We start from the raw sequence: 22,412 nt of genomic DNA, 5'->3' as shown, positions 1-22,412 counted from the left end.
AATGTGCCGACACCCTCTATCTGAGTTAGCTACTCTCTTCATTTTTATTTCCTAAAGTGTGTTTTTTACTGGAGCTGACTCTTCCTCCTCCCTAATTAACTTTTATGTGAAAACTCCTCTAGTGATGGAATCGCCTGTGTGTCTCCCCCAACCTGGTTGGCATTTTACTGCACCTGGAGAGAGAAAGTGTTTCTGCTGCCTCACTGCATTATCTTTGCTGAGGGAGGAATTTGTAGGAGCTAAGATGACTGCGTTGCTGAGAGGAGATTTTTTTTTTAATCAAACACTTTTTCGGTTTAGGCTCAGTTTTGATGCTTGCAGAGGTTACCCCTTGTTGAAAATTAAAATGCATTGCTTCCTTTGTGTCATTTTTTAGATTCTACATCTAAGTGATATCATATATTTACAAAACAGAAATAGACCCATAGACATAGAAAACAAACTTATGGCTATCAAAGGGGAAAGCAGGGGGAGAGGAATAAATTAGGAGTTTGGGATTAACAGATACATACTATTATATATAAAATAGATAAACAACAGGAGCCTAATTATAGCACAGGGAACTATATTCAGTATCTTGTAATAGCCTATAATGGAAAAAAAATCTAAAAAAGAACACCTACATCTCTACCTACCTATCCGTCTGTCTGGATTATAACAGAATCACTTTGCTGTATACCTGAAGTTAATATAACATTGTAAATCAACTATAAAGAAAGTAGACATGCTAGTAACTCAGTCGCGTCTGTTTGTGACCCCATGGACTGCCAGGCTCCTCTGTCCCTGGAGTTCTCCAGGCAAGAATACTTGAGAGGATTGCCATTCTCCAGGGGATCTTCCCCACCTAGGGATCGAACCCAGGTCTCCTTCGTTGCAGGCAGATTCTTTCCCATCTGAGTCAATCAACTATGTGCTGTGTGCTCAGTCCTGTCCGACTCTTTGCAACCCCATGGACTGTAGCCCACCAGGCTCCTCTGTCCATGGGATTCTCCAGGCAAGAACACTGGACTGGGTTGCCATTTCCTTCTCCAAATCAACTATACTTCAGTTGTTTTTTTTTTTTTTTTAATGCATTAATCCATGATTTTGGCAGCAAAGCAATATATTAGGATAGACAAAAAATTGGACTTTGGAGTTGGACGAATCAGGTTTGAATCCTGGTTCTGCTGATATTTCCTTGGCAACCTACTTCTTGAAGCTGATTTTTTCATCTTCTTTGTGATGAGGGTAATAACAATATCTACCTCAAGAGTTGTTGGAAGGATTCAAGATAAACGATAGATGTTTTTCTTCTGCTGAAATGGCAGAAAAGTGCCATCCTCTTCATAGACTGCAGATCAGATTTGTGTGGAACAGCTTTCCTGTCCCCTCAGCTACATCCTCCTCCCTGCCCCACCCTAGGAGTCACTTTGCCTGGCAGGAGGCTGGTCAATGAGGTGTAGGCAGCAGTTTCTTTGTCCTCTGGCTTTCTTGCATTTGCCTGGTGGGGAGTCCCAGCAGGAGATCAGAGGGATAGAGGAGAGTGTAATCAAGTTTATTCCCTCATCTCTTGCCCTTCAGAGTCACCTGAGACTAGCTCTGTCCCAGGCAATAACCGTCCTTCTCAAGGCAGCCCACTCTATGACAGGTTATTGTCTGGGAATACTGACCCATCCCTCTCCCTGTCCCTTTAGCCTGGGGTGGTAAAAACTCCATTACAGCTACCTCCGGCTACTTCACCATCCTTTATGGATTTCTCTGTCCTACTCACATCTTTTAAAATGGTCTCTTTACGTAACCCTCCTTAAATGATGCTAGTATGAGTGTGTTCTGTTTACTCCTGGGACCCGAACTGGTATGTTATTCATTACTGCTTAATTGATAGTATATTTGTCTAAGACTCTTTTATTTGATGGATTTTAGACTTTTAAGGGAAAAATGTTATGGTTGATTGCTATTTGATATTAAGAGGGAAAAAGGTAGTAATGATGGATGATGATGGTGGTGGTGGTGATAGCTTAGCATTGTCTCCTAGACACTACTTTATACACATTAGTTCATTTAAACTCAAACACAAACGAATATTATTATAGCCCTTTTACAGATCTGAAAAAAGCTCAGAGAGGTTAAGTAACTTACCTCAAGCTGCACAGATTCCACTGGAGAGGTGAATTCTAACCTATTTGGTTTCAAGGTTCATACTCTTTAACAAGGCTATATTGACTCCTTAGATATGCAGACTGAACTAGTTTGCATTCCCACCAACAGTGTAAGAGGGTTCCCTTCTCTCCACACCCTCTCCAGCATTATTGCATGTAGACTTTTGGATAGCAGCCATTCTGACTGGTGTGAAATGGTATCTCATTGTGGTTTTGATTTGCATCTCTCTGATTATGAGGGATGTTGAGCATTTTTTCATGTGTTTGTTAGCCATCTTTATGTCTTCTTTGGAGAAATGTCTGTTTAGTTCTTTGGCCCATTTTTTGATTGGGTCGTTTATTTTTCTGGAATTCAGCTGCAGGAGCTGCTTGTATATTTTGGAGATTAATCCTTTATCAGTTGCTTCATCTGCTATTATTTTCTCCCATTCTGAAGGCTGTCTTTTCACCTTACTTATAGTTTCCTTTGCTGTGCAGAAGCTTCTGATTTTAATTAGGTCCCATTTGTTTATTTTTGCTTTTATTTCCAATATTCTGGGAGGTGGGTCATGGAGGATCCTGCTGTGATTTATGTCGGAGAGTGTTTTGCCTACATTCTCCTCTAGGAGTTTTATAGTTTCTGGTCTTACATTTAGCGCTCTAATCCATTTTGAATTTATTTTTGTGTATGGTGTTAGGAAGTGTTCTAGTTTCATTCTTTTACAAGTGGCTGACCAGTTTTCCCAGCACCACTTGTTAAAGAGACGGTCTTTTCTCCATTTTATATTCTTGCCTCCTTTGTCAAAGATAAGGTGTCCATAGGTGCATGGATTTATCTCTGGGCTTTCTATTTTGTTCCACTGATCTATATTTCTGTCTTTATGCCAGTACCATACTGTCTTGATGACTGTGGCTTTGTAGTAGAGCCTGAAGTCCGGCAGGTTAATTCCCCCAGTTCCATTCTTCTTCCTCAAGATTGCTTTGGCTATTCGAGATTTTTTGTATTTTCATACAAATTGTGAAATTATTTGTTCTAGTAGTTCTGTGAAAAATATCGTTGGTAGCTTGATAGGGATTGCATTGAATGTATAAATTACGTTGGGTAGTATACTCATTTTTACAATATTCATTCTTCCAATCCATGAACACGGTATATTTTTCCATCTATTAGTGTCCTCTTTGATTACTTTCACTAGTATTTTATAGTTTTCTATGTACAAGTCTTTTGTTTCCTTAGGTAGATATATTCCTAAGTATTTAATTCTTTTCATTGCAACAGTGAATGGAATAGTTTCCTTAATTTCTCTTTCTATTTTCTCATTATTAGTGTATAGGAATGCAAGGGATTTCTGTGTGTTTATTTTATATCCTGCAACGTTACTATAATCATTGATTAGCTCTAGTAGTTTTCTGGTAGAGTCTCTAGGGTTTTCTGTGTAGAGGATCATGTCATCAGCGAACAGTGCAAGTTTTACTTCTTCTTTTCCAATTTGTATTCCTTTTATGTCTTTTTCTGCTCTGATTGCTGTGGCCAAAACTTCCAGAACTATGTTGAATAGTAGTGGTGAGAGTGGGCACCCTTGTCTTGTTCCTGACTTTACGGGAAATATGGAGAACAGTGTGGAGATTCCTCAAAAAACTGGAAACAGAACTGCCATATGATCCAGCAATTACACTCCTGGGCATACACACCGAGGAAACCAGAATTGAAAGAGACACATGTACTCCAATGTTCATTGCAGCACTGTTTATAATAGCCAGGACATGGAAGCAACCTAGATGTCCATCTGCAGATGAATGGATAAGAAAGTTTTGGTACATATACACAATGGAGTATTACTCAGCCATTAAAAATAATGCATTTGAATCAGTTCTAATGAGATGGATGAAACTGGAGCCTATTATACAGAGTGAAGTAAGCCAGAAAGAAAAACACCAATATAGTATACTAACACATATATATGAAATTTAGAAAGATGCAAATGTATACGAGACAGCAAAAGAGACACAGATGTATAGAACAGTCTTTGGGACTCTGTGGGAGAGGGTGAGGGTGGGATGACTTGGGAGAATGGCATTGAAACATGTATGTTGTCATATGTGAAACGAATCACCAGTTCAGGGTCGATGCATATTACAGGATGCTCGGGGCTGGTGTGCGGGGATGACCCAGAGGGAGGATAAAGGGAGGAGAGAGGTGGGAAGGGGGTTCAGGAGGGGGAACTCATGTACACCCGGGGCAGATTCATGTCAATGTATGGCAAAACTAACCAATATAATATTGTAAAATAATTAGCCTCCAATTAAAAAAAAAAAAAGATATACAGACTGAGAAAGGTCATCAGATTTACTGTCAGTATTCAATTAAATCCCTCTGCCTATTCAGATTTCTGCTGCTGCTGCTGCGGCTAAGTCACTTCAGTCGTGTCCGACTCTGTGTGACCCCATAGACAGAAGGAAAGTATCTCTTAATGATGGTCTTTAAATATGTCAAGGCAAATTTGCTAAAAACGTCATTAATTTAGCAAGCTTTATCAGATCAAATCCTTCTTTTTTAAAAATTTGACTGATTAGTTAATTTAAAACCACTGAGTCACTAGTCCACTGGGGCAACTATTCCATGGTTACCCTTAAGGGTATTCATTAAATACTGAATGAATAATTCAATATTTTCAATGAGTTTTTCTCTGATACAGTGTGTAAACTTCCCAAAGAATTTTACTGCTTTTTTTCCTCCCTATATATGAAATATTTAGTTCACAGTTTATATTATTTATCTTCATTTCTTAAATTGATCTAGGTGAATAACATAATTTCACATTTTATGAGAACTCAGGAAATGTTTGGCATTATAACTAATCAATGAAAGCTACTAAATTCCCAGAGATATAGTAGCTGAGAACTTAGCATTTGTGAGTCCGTTCCACCTTCTAACCCCAACTCCCTTTAAAAAAATCCATTCACATTCAAAGTGACCATATTTATTCTAACAACTCACATTTGATTGTACTTTTTTTTTCCCTCTAATCTCAGGTAAGCATTTTAATCAACCCCAGAAAAAGACTTTTTTCCTTGGTGCCTTTTGGATCCCCAAGTTGTATCTAGGTATATTCTGAGCAATAAATGCTATTTCTCTGATTCTGGCTCCAATGTACTGTTGTGTGGTCTCTGGCCTCCTTAAAAACATCTCCCTTTTATTTTCATAAATTTTGAGGTGTTACTCACACGTGTCCAAAGAAATCTTTGAGCCTTGAGAGAGCGCTACCGCAGGTTGTCAAGTGAAGGAACCTGTCCACTGGTGTGGGGTTGGCTGCGTTCTCCTGCTGCTGCGAGCTGGCCTACCCCCAGAGGCTCACATAGACTGCGTACCTGGAGTCCTCTCTCCTTTAGTTTTATATGTTTTTTAAAAAGTACATATAGTTTTTTTGGTTTTGATTAGTTTTTGAATGTATAATTCACACTACACCGCCCTTTGATATTTTTCAGTCATTTGAGCTAAACAAACTCCTTCAGACCTTGCTCACTATTACTCTTTTCTTTCACCCTCAGACATAAGTCTTCTGAGAAGCTTAGAACAAATCTAAGTGATAGAACTACATGTTGTGGTTAGAATCAGTCTATACCTACAATGTCAGAGTTCTTGTGGTTTGGTCAGGACTGTCTGCCTCATTCTCTTTCGCTTAGGGGAGCTTCTTTCCCAAAAGGCACTTCAGCCCACATGCCAATATACCCTATGAGCTTCTAAGCTATGTCCAGATACAGTTGAATGTCAGAAATGGAACACACCACATTTAACTGTTCTCTTTGCTCTTTCTTCAAAGCTCAAAACACAGAAACATCTTCTTAGTGAAAGTGAAGAGTGGGCAATGTGGCTATCATGTCTTTCATGTGGAAGCTGCTGTAGAATATTCTTAAGATAATAGTTGCTGCTTGACTAGGTAAACAATTTCTCTCAAGCATTCCTTGGAACCTCTTTGAACTGAAAGGGTAGGGAGGTCACTAATTCACTGAAGAGCCACTGGGATGTCTTCCATGTACTGCAGATTATTGGTAGTGAAACAAGAGGCCATGATGCCGTGGTCAGAGGGCTTTCAGATGTGGGTAAGATTCCAGCAGTGAACAAAGCTACTTTAGCGATCCCCAGCTGGAAAATTGAGGAGTCCTTAGCTGTACCAGCCAGAATCAGGACATACAGAAGTCAGTATGTATCTTCATTTCATACGTGTAACTTTAGGTTGTGGCTACCATACCTTTTTTTTTTTCAGCCACTAGAAATGTAGACTTAAATATTTAATGAAAAACAGATGGTGCCTGAAATCTCTAACTTACATTTAACAAAAGCTGTTTTGGAAATGTTGCTTGTGTGTACTTTTACGGCTTAGACACAGCACCATTTTAGCCTGTTTTGATGAATAATTGAAGAATTACTGTCCCACTCTAAGACAGCATTTCAAAGTGCATGTGTTAATCATATACTTGATTAAACATTTCCTTGCCTTTCTCTTCAGAATGCCAATTGGCTTTTGAGTGGATAATTGTTGCAGTGAGAGCAGTGACGTTGGAAACAACTATTGCCTGTCTGAATTACTTAAAGCACCACCATGAAAAGAAATACCTGTGATTTGCTTTCCCGGAGCAAAAGTGTAAGTACCTTTTGTATTCATTTATTTTCTAAAACTGTGTACCCACAACTTTTTGCTGTTTTCTTTTGGATTTTAATACTGTGCTTTCATGATCAGACTTGTGAGAAACCCTTGGTTGACTTTCAGTTCTCTAATTGTACACAGTTTATTAACAAATGAAGACTTGTTTGTCTCAGTGGCCTGGTTGACATTTGATGGGAATTCTCTTTCAGCCAGTTTATATGCCTTACCATTCATTTGTATATGTCCACTGGCAAGATATCGGACACCCTGATTTTTAGATGCATGAGTAAAATATAAAAAGTTGAAACTGAAGAAATCTATGTCTTGAATAGCAAACTTCCCAGGCAAGTCCAAAAGGGTAAATTGAACTTACATTACAGGGTACTTCAATCAATCGCATTCTGCAAGTTCATGTACTTGATGAAAAATGTGAACACTTACCAGTGGGTCATCACTTCCATGAGTTTTCTACCCTGGAGTATGTCTCTAATCTCTCTCCTCCTTTGATTTTTTGTTTTATTTTTGATGGAGATTGTCTTATTCATTTAGTGTTGTTAAGGTACAAAATTAGTGATAATTTTTAGATTTCTACTAATTTATGAAAGAAAGCACGAGCAAACAGAGCAACTCAAAGAAAGCTACACAAGGCAAGGATGAAAGTAGACTGTTAATTTCCATCAGGCAAACTCTAAGAACATGTCCCTTTGTTCATTTACCCACGGGGGAAAAAGGGATCCAAACAGATGTAGTTATGACGTAGGAACATTCATTTGAAGGCATAAGAAAAACCACAAATGCAAACACATTTCTCTAGTACAGAATGCTTTTGTGTTACAACCAGTGATTCTTGGTGATGGCCCAAGGCCATCGTTATATAGAATTAATTACCATCCAGCTTTTAAGGGTGAGCGATGCAGGAATAATGGAGAAAGAAATACAGTGCCCAGTAGGGTTTTTAAAAACAAATGAGGATGTACCCAGAAGTGTGCCTGTTCTTGGACTGAGCAGTAACTTTGTTTAATAACCAACAAAAGAAATTCAACAAACTCTGAGGGAATGTCCAAATTCCTTTTTTTATTTTGGTGTTCAGATGTATGGATTATTATGTAAAATCAAGGGAAATGGCATGGAGCCTGGAATTCCTTCTATTATCACACATTCTCATTGTGATAGAAGGTGACCTGCATACAAATTACCAAACTGCAAAAACATCTTTCTGTTGCTGAGTTTTTCTTAAGTTAAATTTGAAAGCAATCCATTCACATACTTCTTTCATTACATTTCATAGACATACTACATGAAGAAAATGTATAAAGGCAAAAGATAATATTTTGAATAATTTAAAATTTAATGTTAAACATTTCCCTGTTCTTGGAGAAAAATATTCTAAAAGAAAATGATTGATTGAACTGTGACTTTAATGAACTCTGAGTACTTAATGATGCTAGGAGATTTCCTCTTTATATATGCTTAATGCAAAAATTTTCATCTTGGTGGAAAGGCTCATGCTTCCAAGATTAAGAGAATCTGAGTTGCCTACATTTGTCCAAATGTGAACAGTAGAGCTCTCCTTTCACTGCTTCTTAGCCTCTTAAAAACCCACTGGCATTAAGAAAGTGCTTCCACTTAATTAAATGACTCTGAGCAAGAGACTACTATTATCGGAGAAAAGAGCCAGACTCTTTGTCTAGTGAAAACTTGTCACTTTAGAGTTTTTAAAGTTTAGTTTGCACTGGCTTAATAATGCCATCTCCACTCCTTAAGTCTTTGCTATAACAGGGTTCAAAATTGTACACTTATGTATTTCCCATTTTGGTGAGGAAGGTTTAAAGTATTAATTTGATTTTGGATCTGAGAATGTTTTTCTCTGGCATTATGACATTTGAAAATAAAAGTGAATGTTCTAAGTGTTGAAAATGGCCTCTGCTCCTCCCTGCATGTCTCTGTATATCTTGTATCTGTCATTGTGAAAATCTAAGGTGCACAAAATGGGAGGGAAAAATAGACCATCTTTATTTATGACAATCACCTTATCTATTCTTGAGCACTTAAAGCAGTGTTCATATTTTTCTCCTCTCTTTGAAGACCTGGTGCAGTGTCCCTTTTAATGATGAATGCTCTGAATTCTTCCTTTATTTGGAAGTGATACATTAAAAATGTTAAATATAAGAATATAAGCAGATATATTCCTAAGTATTTAATTCTTTTCGTTGCAACAGTGAATGGAATAATTTCCTTAATTTCTCTTTCTATTTTCTCATTATTAGTGTATAGGAATGCAAGGGATTTCTGTGTGTTGATTTTATATCCTGCAACGTTACTGTAATCATTGATTAGCTCTAGTAGTTTTCTGGTAGAGTCTCTAGGGTTTTCTGTGTAGAGGATCATGTCATCAGCGAACAGTGCAAGTTTTACTTCTTCTTTTCCAATTTGTATTCCTTTTATGTCTTTTTCTGCTCTGATTGCTGTGGCCAAAACTTCCAGAACTATGTTGAATAGTAGTGGTGAGAGTGGGCACCCTTGTCTTGTTCCTGACTTTAGGGGAAATGCTTTCAGTTTTTCACCATTGAGGATAATGTTTGCCGTGGGTTTGTCATATATAGCTTTTATTATGTTGAGGTATATCCCTTCTATTCCCACTTTCTGGAGGGTTTTTATCATAAATGGATGTTGAATTTTGTCGAAGGCTTTCTCTGCATCTATTGAGATAATCATATGATTTTTATTTTTCAGTTTGTTAATGTGGTGTATTACATTGATTGATTTGTGGATATTGAAGAATCCTTGCATTCCTGGGATAAAGCCCACTTGGTCATGATGTATGATCTTCTTAATATGTTGTTGGATTCTGATTGCTAGAATTTTGTTAAGGATTTTTGCATCTATGTTCATCAGTGATATTGGCCTGTAGTTTTCTTTTTTTGTGGGGTCTTTACCAGGTTTTGGGATTAGGATGATGGTGGCCTCACAGAATGAGTTTGGAAGTTTCCCTTCCTCAGCAATTTTCTGGAAGAGTTTGAGTAGAATAGGTGTTAGCTCTTCTCTAAATTTTTGGTAGAATTCGGCTGTGAAGCTGTCTGGACCTGGGCTTTTGTTTGCTGGAAGATTCCTGATTACAGCCTCTAGTTCCATGCTTGTGATGGGTCTGTTCAGATTTTCTATTTCTTCCTGGTTCAGTTTTGGAAAGCTGTACTTTTCTAGGAATTTGTCCATTTCTTCCAGGTTATTCATTTTATTGCCATTTAATTGCTGATAGTATTCTCTAATAATCCTTTGTATTTCTGTGTTGTCAGTTGTGATCTCTCCATTTTCATTTCTAATTTTATTGATTTGGTTCTTCTCCCTTTGTTTCTTGATGAGTCTGGCTAGTGGTTTATCAATTTTATTTACCTTCTCAAAGAACCAGCTTTTGGCTTTGTTGATTTTTGCTATGGTCTCTTTTGTTTCTTTTGCATTTATCTGTGCCCTAATTTTTACAATTTCTTTCCTTCTACTGACCCTGGGGTTCTTCATTTCCTCCTTTTCTAGTTGCTTTAGATGTAGAGTAAGGTTATTTAGTTGACTTTTTTCTTGTTTCTTGATGTGTGCCTGTATTGCTATGAACTTCCCCCTTAGCACTGCTTTTACAGTGTCCCAGAGGTTTTGGGTTGTTGTGTTTTCATTTTCATTCATTTCTATGCATATTTTGATTTCTCTTTTGATTTCTTCTATGATTTGTTCATTATTCAGCAGTGTGTTGTTCAGCCTCCATATGTTGGCATTTTTAATAGTTTTTCTCCTGTAATTGAGATCTAATCTTACTGCATTGTGGTCAGAAAAGATGCTTGGAATGATTTCAACTTTTTTGAATTTACCAAGGCTAGATTTATGGCCCAGGAAGACTTGTATGTAGAAAACTATAAAACACTACTGAAAGTAATCAAAGAGGACACTAATAGATGGAGAAATATACCATGTTCATGGATTGGAAGAATAAATATTGTAAAAATGAGTATACTACCCAAAGTAATTTATACATTCAATGCAATCCCTATCAAGCTACCAACGATATTTTTCACAGAACTAGAACAAATAATCTCACAATTTGTATGGAAATACAAAAAACCTCAAATAGCCAAAGCAATCTTGAGGAAGAAGAATGGAACTGGGGGAATTAGCCTGCCAGACTTCAGGCTCTACTACAAAGCCACAGTCATCAAGACAGTGTGCTACTGGCATAAAGACAGAAATATAGATCAGTGGAACAAAATAGAAAGCCCAGAGATAAATCCACGCACCTATGGACACCTTATCTTTGACAAAGGAGGCAAGAATATAAAATGGAGAAAAGACCGTCTCTTTAACAAGTGGTGCTGGGAAAACTGGTCAGCCACTTGTAAAAGAATGAAACTAGAACACTTCCTAACACCATACACAAAAATAAATTCAAAATGGATTAGAGCGCTAAATGTAAGACCAGAAACTATAAAACTCCTAGAGGAGAATGTAGGCAAAACACTCTCCGACATAAATCACAGCAGGATCCTCCATGACCCACCTCCCAGAATATTGGAAATAAAAGCAAAAATAAACAAATGGGACCTAATTAAAATCAGAAGCTTCTGCACAGCAAAGGAAACTATAAGTAAGGTGAAAAGACAGCCTTCAGAATGGGAGAAAATAATAGCAGATGAAGCAACTGATAAAGGATTAATCTCCAAAATATACAAGCAGCTCCTGCAGCTGAATTCCAGAAAAATAAACGACCCAATCAAAAAATGGGCCAAAGAACTAAACAGACATTTCTCCAAAGAAGACATAAAGATGGCTAACAAACACATGAAAAAATGCTCAACATCCCTCATAATCAGAGAGATGCAAATCAAAACCACAATGAGATACCATTTCACACCAGTCAGAATGGCTGCTATCCAAAAGTCTACATGCAATAAATGCTGGAGAGGATGTGGAGAGAAAGGAACCCTCTTACACTGTTGGTGGGAATGCAAACTAGTACAGCCACTATGGAGAACAGTGTGGAGATTCCTCAAAAAACTGGAAATAGAACTGCCATATGATCCAGCAATCACACTCCTGGGCATACACACCGAGGAAACCAGAATTGAAAGAGACACATGTACTCCAATGTTCATTGCAGCACTGTTTATAATAGCCAGGACATGGAAGCAACCTAGATGTCCATCTGTAGACGAATGGATAAGAAAGTTTTGGTACATATACACAATGGAGTATTACTCAGCCAGTAAAAAGAATACATTTGAATCAGTTCTAATGAGATGAATGAAACTGGAGCCTATTATACAGAGTGAAGTAAGCCAGAAAGAAAAACACCAATACAGTATACTAAAGCATACATATGGAATTTAGAAAGATGCAAATGATAACCCTGTATACGAGACAGCAAAAGAGACACAGATGTATAGAACAGTCTTTGGGACTCTGTGGGAGAGGGTGAGGGTGGGATGATTTGGGAGAATGGCATTGAAACACGCATGTTGTCATATGTGAAATGAATCACTAGTTCAGGGTCGATGCATGTTATAGGATGCTCGGGGCTGGCATGCACTGATGACCCAGAGGGAGGATAAAGGGAGGAGGGAGGTGGGAGGGGGGTTCAGGAGGGGGAACTTATGTAAACCTGGGGCGAATTCATGTCAATGTATGGCAAAACCAACCAATATAATATTGTAAAATAATTTGCCTCCAATAAAAAATAAATTAATTACCAAAATAAATAAATAAATAAATAAAATAAAATAAAAGGTTTATTTTAAAAAAAAGGAATATAAGCAAACCACTTTGACTTTAAGTGACATTTTGCTAGTTTGGGAGGATAATTTATAGTCATAGTAGATACAAAAAGAGGAACTGGACATTGGACAGTGCGTAAGTGAGACATGATCCCAGTGGCTATGACAATGGAGAAGATTCTCCTACAAGTTTTCTGGTATGAGGGACTTAAATCTTTTTAAAGTTTTCAAGCCATCTCTTACTGGACTGGAATTTTATTTTTGCAAATATAATTAAAGTTCTTATATGACTGCTTTGAGATTTATGCCTCTTAGGGTGCTTAAGGCCACATTTTCCCCCAGGTTTTGGTTCTTTGTCCATACATCAAGGGCATAGCTCAGATTTCTCTCTGTGTTGTTAACCTCAGGAAGTGTCTTTGTCATCTGTTGAATCTGGGGACAATTCTTGCTGTTCTGACTTTTGCTTTAATGGGGCTGAACAAGTGACACTTAAACGGTAATTACATAATTTTACATGTTAGTGTAAAACCATCCTATCTCAAAATAATGAGTGGAAAAGTGAGGCTTGCTGAGTTATTACTCTCCTATAAGTTTAATAGCAGGAAAATCCCATGTAGAAAAAAGGTTTAATTTTTACTTACTATTTTGAATCATAATAGATCAACGAATTTCTCTATTTAAAACTTGCTTTCTCCTGCCTCAGATATGCTTACATGATGCCTTTTAATTTAGTCTGGAACAGCATTTAGTTGTAGACATCTAGGATTTTTTTCTCCTGCTACCTGAAAAGCATAGCAATTTAGGACAGAAAGAGAATAGTTAACAAAGTTCAGTTCAATTCAGTTCAGTCGCTCAGTTGTGTCCAACTTTTGCAACCCCGTGAACCACAGCACGCCAGTCCTTCCTGTCCAACACCAACTCCCGGAGCCCACCCAAACCCATGTCCATTGAGTCGGTGATGCCATCCAACCATCTCATCCTCTGTTGTCCCCTTCTCCTCCTGCCTTTAATCTTTCCCAGCATCAGGGTCTTTTCAAATGAGTCAGCTCTTCACATCAGGTGGCCAAAGTATTGGAGTTTCAACTTCAACATCAGTCCTTCCAATGAACACCCAGGACTGATCTCCTTTAGGATGAACTAGTTGGATCTCCTTGCAGTCCAAGGGACTCTCAAGAGTCTTCTCCAGTACCACAGTCCAAAAGCATCAATTCTTCGATGCTCAGCTTTCTTTATAGTTCAACTCTCACATCCATACATGACTACTGGAAAAATCATAGCCTTGACTAGAAGAACCTTTGTTGACAAAGTAATGTCTCTGCTTTTTAATATGCTGTCTAGGTTGATCATAACTTTCCTTCCAAGGAGTAAGCATCTTTTAATTTCATGGCTGCAATCACCATCTGCAGTGATTTTGGAGCCCCCCAAAATAGTCAGCCACTGTTTCCACTGTTTCCCCATCTGTTTGCCATGAAGTGATGGGACCAGATGCCATGATCTTAGTTTTAGAATATGTTAGAAAATTTTATGAAGATGCTTATAGTAACAACTCTGTTTTTAATTAAATAGTTTAATTTGCTACAGTAGTCAAGACTCTACTCCACCCCTTTAGTGACCTGAGTTAACTCTATTGACTCTTTTAATTCATTGGTTCCAAAAGGAAAGGAGCCATTTACAGTGACCCCAGCATCAGATCTGTGATTCAAGTTTTCCTTGACATTTCTCCAATGAAATATTAATACAGTATGACTCTCCTAAGGTTAAAAATTTAACACTTGAAGCTTGTAGTTCTGTTGAAAATTATCTTTAAAGTAGTAGATTTACTAGTCTTCACGTTCAGAATAATAATCATTGTTTCCGAATGTTAGGTTCCGGCATTTTTCAATATAAATATACTTTCACTGATCTAGCTTTTTATTGTCTCTCAAGTATAAGGGAGCTAATGTGATAAAGTACAGCAATCTCCAAAGTGGGCTTTAAAAGGAATATAAGTATTATATTTATACTTACTTTTTAATGTCATCTGTTTTCAAAATCAATATAGTTTAGAGATCACTGATGTGGTGAAAAGAAAACAGTTGTTGAGTTCAGAGATGTGGAATCAATCCCTAGATCCACTGATGCTTAAAGATCTGATCATTGGTAGATTACGTAATTTTTTTGAGCCTAGAAAAAATATCATACTGAGGTGAAAACATCTATCACATAATAGTTGTTTGATAAATTCTATCTTGAGGTTTGCAGATGCTTTTTTGTAGCTATAGGGCAGAGTGATCGTGTCTGGCCCAGAAATGGATCAAATGGAAATGCCTGGAAATGAAGCCAGTTCCTCTCACTAAAGGGGTTCAAATATACCTTCCAAGACCTGTTAGTCAATACCTATATCATGTTAAAGACTTAGGCATAAAATGGATAGTTAAACTAGGTGAGAGTTCTATTTCCTATCAGTTATGTGGATTCTGGTCATGTTTTACCCATTAATAAACTGAATTGAAAATCAGTTCCCAAGTAAATTTCCAAGAATTGGGGAAAAGAGTATATTATCAGCTCAGGCTGCCATCAAAAAATACTGTGGACTAGGTGGCTTAAACAAGAGAATTTTATTTCTCACAGTTCTGGAGACTGAAGTCTAGGATCAAGGAGATGGCTAATTTGGTTCCTACTGAGAGGTTTCTTCCTGGCCTCCTCACTGTGTCCTCATATGAGAGGAAGAGGGAGCAAGCTCTCTGGTGTCTCTTCTTATAAGGGTAGTAATCCTATCATTAGGACCCCACCTCATGACCTTATCTAATCCTAATTACTCCCAAAGGCTACACCTCCAGTATCATTACATTGGAAGTTAGGACTTGAACATATGAAATGTGGAGGGCACAGCATTTAGTCCATAACAGTGAGTTTGGTTTATTATTTATTTGTTTATTTTTTATTTCTAGGGGATGATTCTAATAAGTCACTGTTATATTTATGCCCAAAGATTGGCAACCAGTTTTCTAGAGTCCACATACTCTCTCCACTAGACAACACTGAAAATTATGCAGTTAACATGTTTCTCTTCTTTTCCTGTTTTCTAGATTTTATTTTGTGGGTACTCAGTGATGATTTATGAGGTTCTAATCAGTAATTCATAGATCTTAGGGGATAACTTTAGTTTTACTCAAAAATATATTTCCTCCCTTTACTATTTCCATTTTGCTTATTTTATATTTTTTGTTCTTAATATCCAGTCCAGTAACATAAATCTCCAAAGTTCCTTGTCCTTCCAGTCCTTACCATTTGAGGTAACATTTTAGAGGTTTGTAAATTTCAGACCTGATTATCTGAGCCACCCAGTTCTATTAATGCCTCTGTCATTATACTCACCAGGAGTAAGAAGCAAAGATACAGGTGAGGGGAGAAGCACATAGAAATTCCTATAGTATATTTTTAAATTAGGGATTATTTTTTTTTTAAACTCTAAAGTACATTTCCTTATAATATCTCTGTTGGCATTCTCTGAACTTACGAATTTTTACAAATCTTTTCACCTAGAGAATGAACTGGATATATTTTAATTTTATTCATTAATCAACTCTCTTATGTATTAAATTATTATATATCTTATAGTAATTTACATTAAATGCTCAATTTCCTAGTACCCTGAATCATTTTCTTCCTACCAGTTTGGAGAGATTCACAATATCTTATGCTCAACTGGATTAATTGGTTTCTTGATGAAACTGTCCTCTGACTTAGGATCATTTTAGATGCTCTACACTTGGATAAAATTGTCACTTACCAGATGTCTGTCTTTTAATTGATGTTCCCTATTTTTTTTATAGAATTGTTGTGTTCGTTCAAAGTGGAAAACAAATCCTGTGCTGCTGTTTGGAGGGCACAGAGTATCTAGGAACTACTTAGCATTCTGAATTTAAAGCCCTTAGAAATGGGCTTCCCACTTGCGATACCAGGAGCCAAGAGCCAGGTGCCCACTTGGTGAAATATGCCCAGAGCCTTCCTAGATCATTTCTTTATCTCATCACAAAAGACTTCAGATGTCCAAAATTTGTAAATCAAAGTTATCTTTTACTTAAAAAATAATTTTTCCATTTGCGCTTTTGCACTGATGAATTTTGGGAGGCAACTGCTCTTTTAATGGCCCAAACTGAGAAATATACCATTTCATTCCATTGGTGCCTGCTTGAAGAGGGGAGACTGAAAAGAAATTTGAAAAGGATGATACATTTGTTAGGGCACTTCAGAGATGTCCACATTTATTGTTCCTCACAATTACTCTGTAAGACTGATTGTTCCGGGGGTTTTATGGTTAAAGTAAAAAATAATGGATCTCTTTCCAGACTGGCCTCCTTTCTTTGCTATAACCCTCACTACCTAAGGTATGAGACTGACGGAATTATAGCAGCTTAGAATCCTGATGAAGTTAAGTATATGAAAGCTGGATTTTTCTCTATGGTCTCTCTTTAAGTCCAAAGGTCAGAGGAGATACTGTTGGTAAAGATGCTCTGAAAAATGCAAATTACAAAGCCAAGCCAAAATAATATTCTTGTTTGTGTCTATATTAGCAATAAACCGAAATGAGACCTTGTAGTTTCAGAGGTTCCATTTCTTTGGTCATTAATCTTGCCTTCCTGCTTATGCTCTTCCTGTACAAAATTCAAAAAATCTATTTTGAATGCTACTGTGTGTTAGAAACTGTGCTTGTTAGCCTCTGGGTATCCAACAGTCAGTAAGATACATATGATCTCTACTCTTATATAGCATATTTGACAACTGAATTTATAACTTTTGTAACTTTCTTTTTATTATTTCATCTCCCCACCTCACTCTGACCAGCCAAGCCTGTCCCACTTTAATCCTTAATTCTTCCCACGGATGCTGAAGTTATATCCCTTACACTCCTGTGCGCTTGTTCTTTGCATCCTGGGTATCCTCTTTGGCAGGATATTTTAAACTGTGAATAATGTGCCATGATTGTCAATTACACTCATTGTTGCAGAAACATAGATTATTTTCGAGTGGTCAAAAAGAATTTTTCTTGGGTAATCAACAATAGCACAAGAATAGCCAAGTCTAAGTGAATGTGAGTATGGAGAATAGGTCTGAAAGAATAGGGGCTGATCAGCCACCATTTGCTGCAAAATCAATAGCATGACAATTTTAGTGGCCAGAGTCAATCATTACATTGTTGCCTTGGAATAAACCTCCACTATTTTTTTTTTCTTGATAATGTGATGTGTTTGCTATTTCATTTTTGGGCAATTGCAAGTTGGAGTTGAATTCTGAATGATTATATCCAAGAAATAATTGCATATATTGTATTTCACAATGTAAACATCAAAGACATATAAAAATGGAGAGAAGTTTTGTTGAGTTGATGATGAATATTAAAGAATGACTCCTACAGATAGTATTGCTCTATAACAAAGTGGAATTGTGAAGAAAAGTGTAATAATTTGGTGAAGCTTTCTATTAGTAGTTTATCAATCCAGAAAAAAAAATGTTTACTTATGAAGGCCACTTAGTTTTAACTAAAAGCAGTTTTCTATTTTTTAAATTAAATATCATTTTGGATTATTAAAATGGCCATCTATAAGGAAGGGTTTTGAAGGTTAAAAAATGATTTGAGTTAAAATGATCACTGTGTTTACATAGCTTTCCAAGGTCAGTGCTTCCAAAGGGAGCCCAGGGATGGGCCGTAAGTTCCTGAATTACAGTCTTGGCTTTGCCACTTTTCATCCTGATGGGAGAAGAAGGTCGAGAAAATCATAACTAATTAGATTATTATCAAATGCTCTCACTATCTACTTTGATTTTTTAAGAGTAAAATAAGAAAACAGTATTGAAAGCACATTGCAAAATAAAAATGAACAAAGAGCCAAAACAGCGAAGCAAAAAACATTCCCAAATTGTGTTGTGTGATCCTCAGTTGTTTCACATGCTTCTGTACCAAGTCTTTTAAGCCTTAGGCTTTTTTTTTTTTTTTTCTGAAAATAGAATTGGTCCATTATAAACAGATTGACAAAACTCCTTTATTTTTATTGTTAGAAAAAGTTATTCTTGATGGTTCAAATGGTCCTCTAAGTTGTGGATATTAAAATCCTTTATGTCAAGGCCAAGAATGATTAATGGTTATGTAGTTAGAGCCCTAACCTTGCTTCCGAGTTCCTTCTATTGCCTATATTGGTCATATACCACATACATGGAATTTGGGGGTATAGCCCCATTATTAGCACAGGGACTGGGAATAAGACATTTAGCTTAAAACTGTCTTAGTATCATAACTGTCATCCTCCCAGATTCTTTACTGTCACGGCAGTCTGGATTTCTCTGTTGGTGTTAGTGCTTCTATACTCATGGTTTGGCCATGTTTATAGTCCTTGGCCTCCTGAATTTAAGTTAGTCAACAGTATTTATTAAGTCCTCACCAACTATTTGACTGCACCACAGCAGTCACACCCCACAGAGCTGCACAACAAATGCTACCCCAGAGGTTCAGAGAATTAACATTCCAGGTTGGGATTTAAGCTATTCAGAGAATCACGCTCACTGAACATTAAAAACAAAATGTATTACAACTACTAAAAACAAACAATAACACCACAGTGCTATGACAAAAATCATCTTTTCTACAAATTCATTCAAAACAAAAGCAAGTTTTACAGGTCTTCATCTTTGCCTTATACTTTAAAATATTAAATGCCCAATTTATATTTTTCTAGAAGAGGCCATTACATAGCATTAATTTACCATCAGGGTTGCCTTTCACTATAAGATGAATCATATCAAGAGAGACCTAGGTGTTGCTCAGAAATGATAGTCTCTGAAGGGATATTTGAAGGCAAACAAGGGTGTTGAGGAAACAATGAGAAATCTTCAGTATTTATGCATATGAAGACATAAAAAATTCTCTTTTTTTGGAATTGCTCATGCAGGGATTCAGAAGATCTATTTCCTCACCCAAAATAAATGAAGTAATTAGCAAAGCAGTCAGGGAGCAGCATCTCCTCCAGTGGGTAGTGTTGTTGTCTATTTAGAAAGCGTTTGTATGTTCTGACTTTCCAAAACAAGGCTGAAAATCAAAAAACCCCCCTTTAAAAATGGAGAAGTTAGATGTTGACTAAGGTGGCTTAGAATAGATATAAGTGAAAATATTTCTGATAGAGTTTTCTTATGACCCAGTGTTTTCTGAGGAGATTATGAGATGGTCTTACATCAATATATTTCAAATTTCTGATCAAATCTTTAGGGTTTTTTAGATATGTTGTTTGCATAAGCAAGGTCAGTTCTCAGCCAAGAGTATACTCATTCCATTAAAAATATTTAAGGGTACTGAACTATCAGTGAGTCCAAACAGGCACCAAACCTCTATTACTTCTATTACTCCTAGAATAGTAACTTTAGAACATAGAGGAATTCTGTGGTGAACTATCCATCTTATAGTTTAAGCTCAGAGATGTAGAAAGTTGCAAAGAATGCCATTCCCATCCTTCCAATAAGTAAAAATCCAGACACACTGCACATTCATGACTTTAAAAAATCCATCAGAGAACTGAAGTTGTAAAGCAGCCAACCAACCCTGAATCTGGCAAGAGTCAGACACACCCATCAAAGAGAAAGAGAATGCTTATAAAGCAGTAGGAGAGTTAGCTAAAAGTTTTCAGAAACTATGCAGGTAAGAAGACAAAGGAGTGGCATCTTTTTAAGTCCTGAGACAAAGCTGTTAACCTAGCATTCTATACCCAGTAAGAATATAATTAAAATATGAACTGAAAGTTCTTTCCTGAAGTGAACTCTTCCAACTTCAGGCAGGTTACAGTCCACAGGGTTGCAGAGTCGGACATGACTGAGTGACTAATACTTTCACTTTCAATTGTGTATATATCTATAAAGAGCAGAATCTAATTTGTTGTTTAGTTGCTAAGTCCTGTCTGACTCTTTGTGACCCCATGGACTATAGCCCACCAGGCTCCTCTGTCCATGGGATTTCCCAGACAAGCATGCTGGAATGGGTTGCCTTTTCTTTCTCCAGGGGATCTTACTGACCCAGGGATTGAACCCAGGTCTCCTGCATTGCAGACAGATACATACAGTTGGGCAACAATATTATATTTTAAACTCCAAATGTTTTTGCATTCTGTAGTGTGAAAGAAAACAGAGGAGACTTTGTTTAGGGACACATTTTAATTGTGAATGGAGGCCCCCAGACTTGTTAGAAAGAAAGGTTACATTCTAAGGAAAGTAAACTCTTGCATAAAAAAGTACGAGAATTTTTTAACATGCCCCTGGCTATTCAAGGGAGATACAATTCAGGGAGCAGTGTTCTGGAAGACTCTGGGAGTAAAAAGATGGGAGAAAGCCCCTGCAGGAAAAGACACATGTGGAAGCAGGTGGCAACTTACCAATGGTCCCCACAGTGGAGATGGTACGGCTAAAACCACTTTAGGAGTACTGAGCTGTTGGGGTTTAAAGATTTTGTTTGTTTACTTTGCTTATTTTTATTTTTTTTTCACCTCAAACATTTCTTGTAATTACAACAGCATTGTAACAATTTTACCCCAGGGTGTGAGGAGGAAGAAGACTGTATTCACACTTGAGACAAGGGAAGAAAAGTGCAGGGAGGAAGCAGTGATGGTACACTAACTGGGACAGTTGTTCAGAGGGAGCTGTGACAAATTCCACCTCAATACACACAAGTTGGGCTTCCCTGAAGGCTCAGTTGTAAAGAATCCACTTGCCAATGCAGGAGATGTGAGTTTGATCCTTGAATCCCGGAGATTCTTTGGAGAAGGAAATGGCAACCCATTCCAGTATTCTTGCTTGGGAAAGCCCATGAAAGAGGAGCCTGGCCCGTTATAGTCCATGGGGCTGCAAAAGAGTTAGATACAACTTAGTGACTAAACAATAACACACAAGTTCCTCAACTTCAGGTATGCCCAAGAATGCTGGGAAGGACTCTGAATGTCATATGATTATCTGGCAAGAGGGCTTTGTTCATTTTGTTTGTCCGCAGAAGTCTCAGTACTTGGGGTCATTCAAATATTTTCTGTGTATATCCTGGTACTGGAATACTTGGCCTAAGCTATTGTTCAGTTGCACAGCTGTGTCCAACTCTTCCCATCCCCATGGACTGTAGCACACCAGGACTCCCTGTCCCTCACCATCTCCTGGAGTTTGTCCAAGTTCATGTCCATTGCATTGGTGATGCCATCCAACCATCTCATCTTCTGTCACCCTTTTCTTTTGCCTTCAATCTTTCCCAGCATCAGGGTCTTTCCAATGAGTTGGCTGTTCACATCAGGTGACCAAAGTATTGCAGCTTCAGCATAAGTCCTTCCAGTGAATTTTCAGGGTTGATTTCCTTTAGGATTGACTGGTTTGATCTCCTCACAGTCCAAGGGACTCTCAAGAGTCTTCTCCAACACCACAGTTTGAAAGCATCAATTCTTCAGCATTCTGCCTTCTTTACAGTCCAACTCTCACAACCATACATCCGTTCCGTTCCGTTCCGTCGCTCAGTCGTGTCCAACTCTTTGCGACCCCGTGGACTGTAGCCTACCAGGCTTCTCCGTCCATGGGATTCTCCAGGCAAGAATACTGGAGTGGGTTACCGTTTCCTTCTCCAGGGGATCTTCCCGACCCAGGGATCGAACCCGGGTCTCCTGCATTGGAGGCAGATGCTTTAACCTCTGAGCCACCAGGGAAGCCCGACAACCATACATGGCTAATGGAAAAACCATAGCCTTGACTATATGGACACTTTGTTGGCAAAGTGATGTCTTTGCTTTTTAACACACTGTCTAGGTTTGTCATAGCCTTCCTGCCAAGAAGTGATCATCTTCTAATTTTGAGACTGCAGTCACCATCCACAGTGATTTTAGTGCCCAAGAAGAGGAAATCTGTCACTA

The 22,412-nt window shown here is 37.7% G+C and overlaps 1 protein-coding gene across 9 annotated transcripts in view; it reads left to right on the top strand.

Annotated features, from left to right (window-relative positions):
* Positions 1-22,412, top strand: part of PDE4D (phosphodiesterase 4D) — a 1,698,276-nt gene that overhangs the window by 426,972 nt on the left and 1,248,892 nt on the right. For all 9 annotated transcript variants that reach the window (XM_088827708.1, XM_088827710.1, XM_088827709.1 and 6 more), the window contains one exon: positions 6,626-6,760. In XM_088827708.1, the coding sequence (XP_088683834.1) occupies positions 6,719-6,760 (42 nt within the window). In that variant the 5' untranslated portion in view covers positions 6,626-6,718. The remainder of the gene's footprint in view (positions 1-6,625; positions 6,761-22,412) is intronic.

This window comes from Moschus berezovskii, chromosome 18, assembly GCF_049115385.1.
Source record: "Moschus berezovskii isolate FMDL1 chromosome 18, NW_MosBer_1.0, whole genome shotgun sequence".
NCBI lineage: Eukaryota > Metazoa > Chordata > Mammalia > Artiodactyla > Moschidae > Moschus > Moschus berezovskii.
This window is presented reverse-complemented; position numbering and strand designations above follow the sequence as displayed.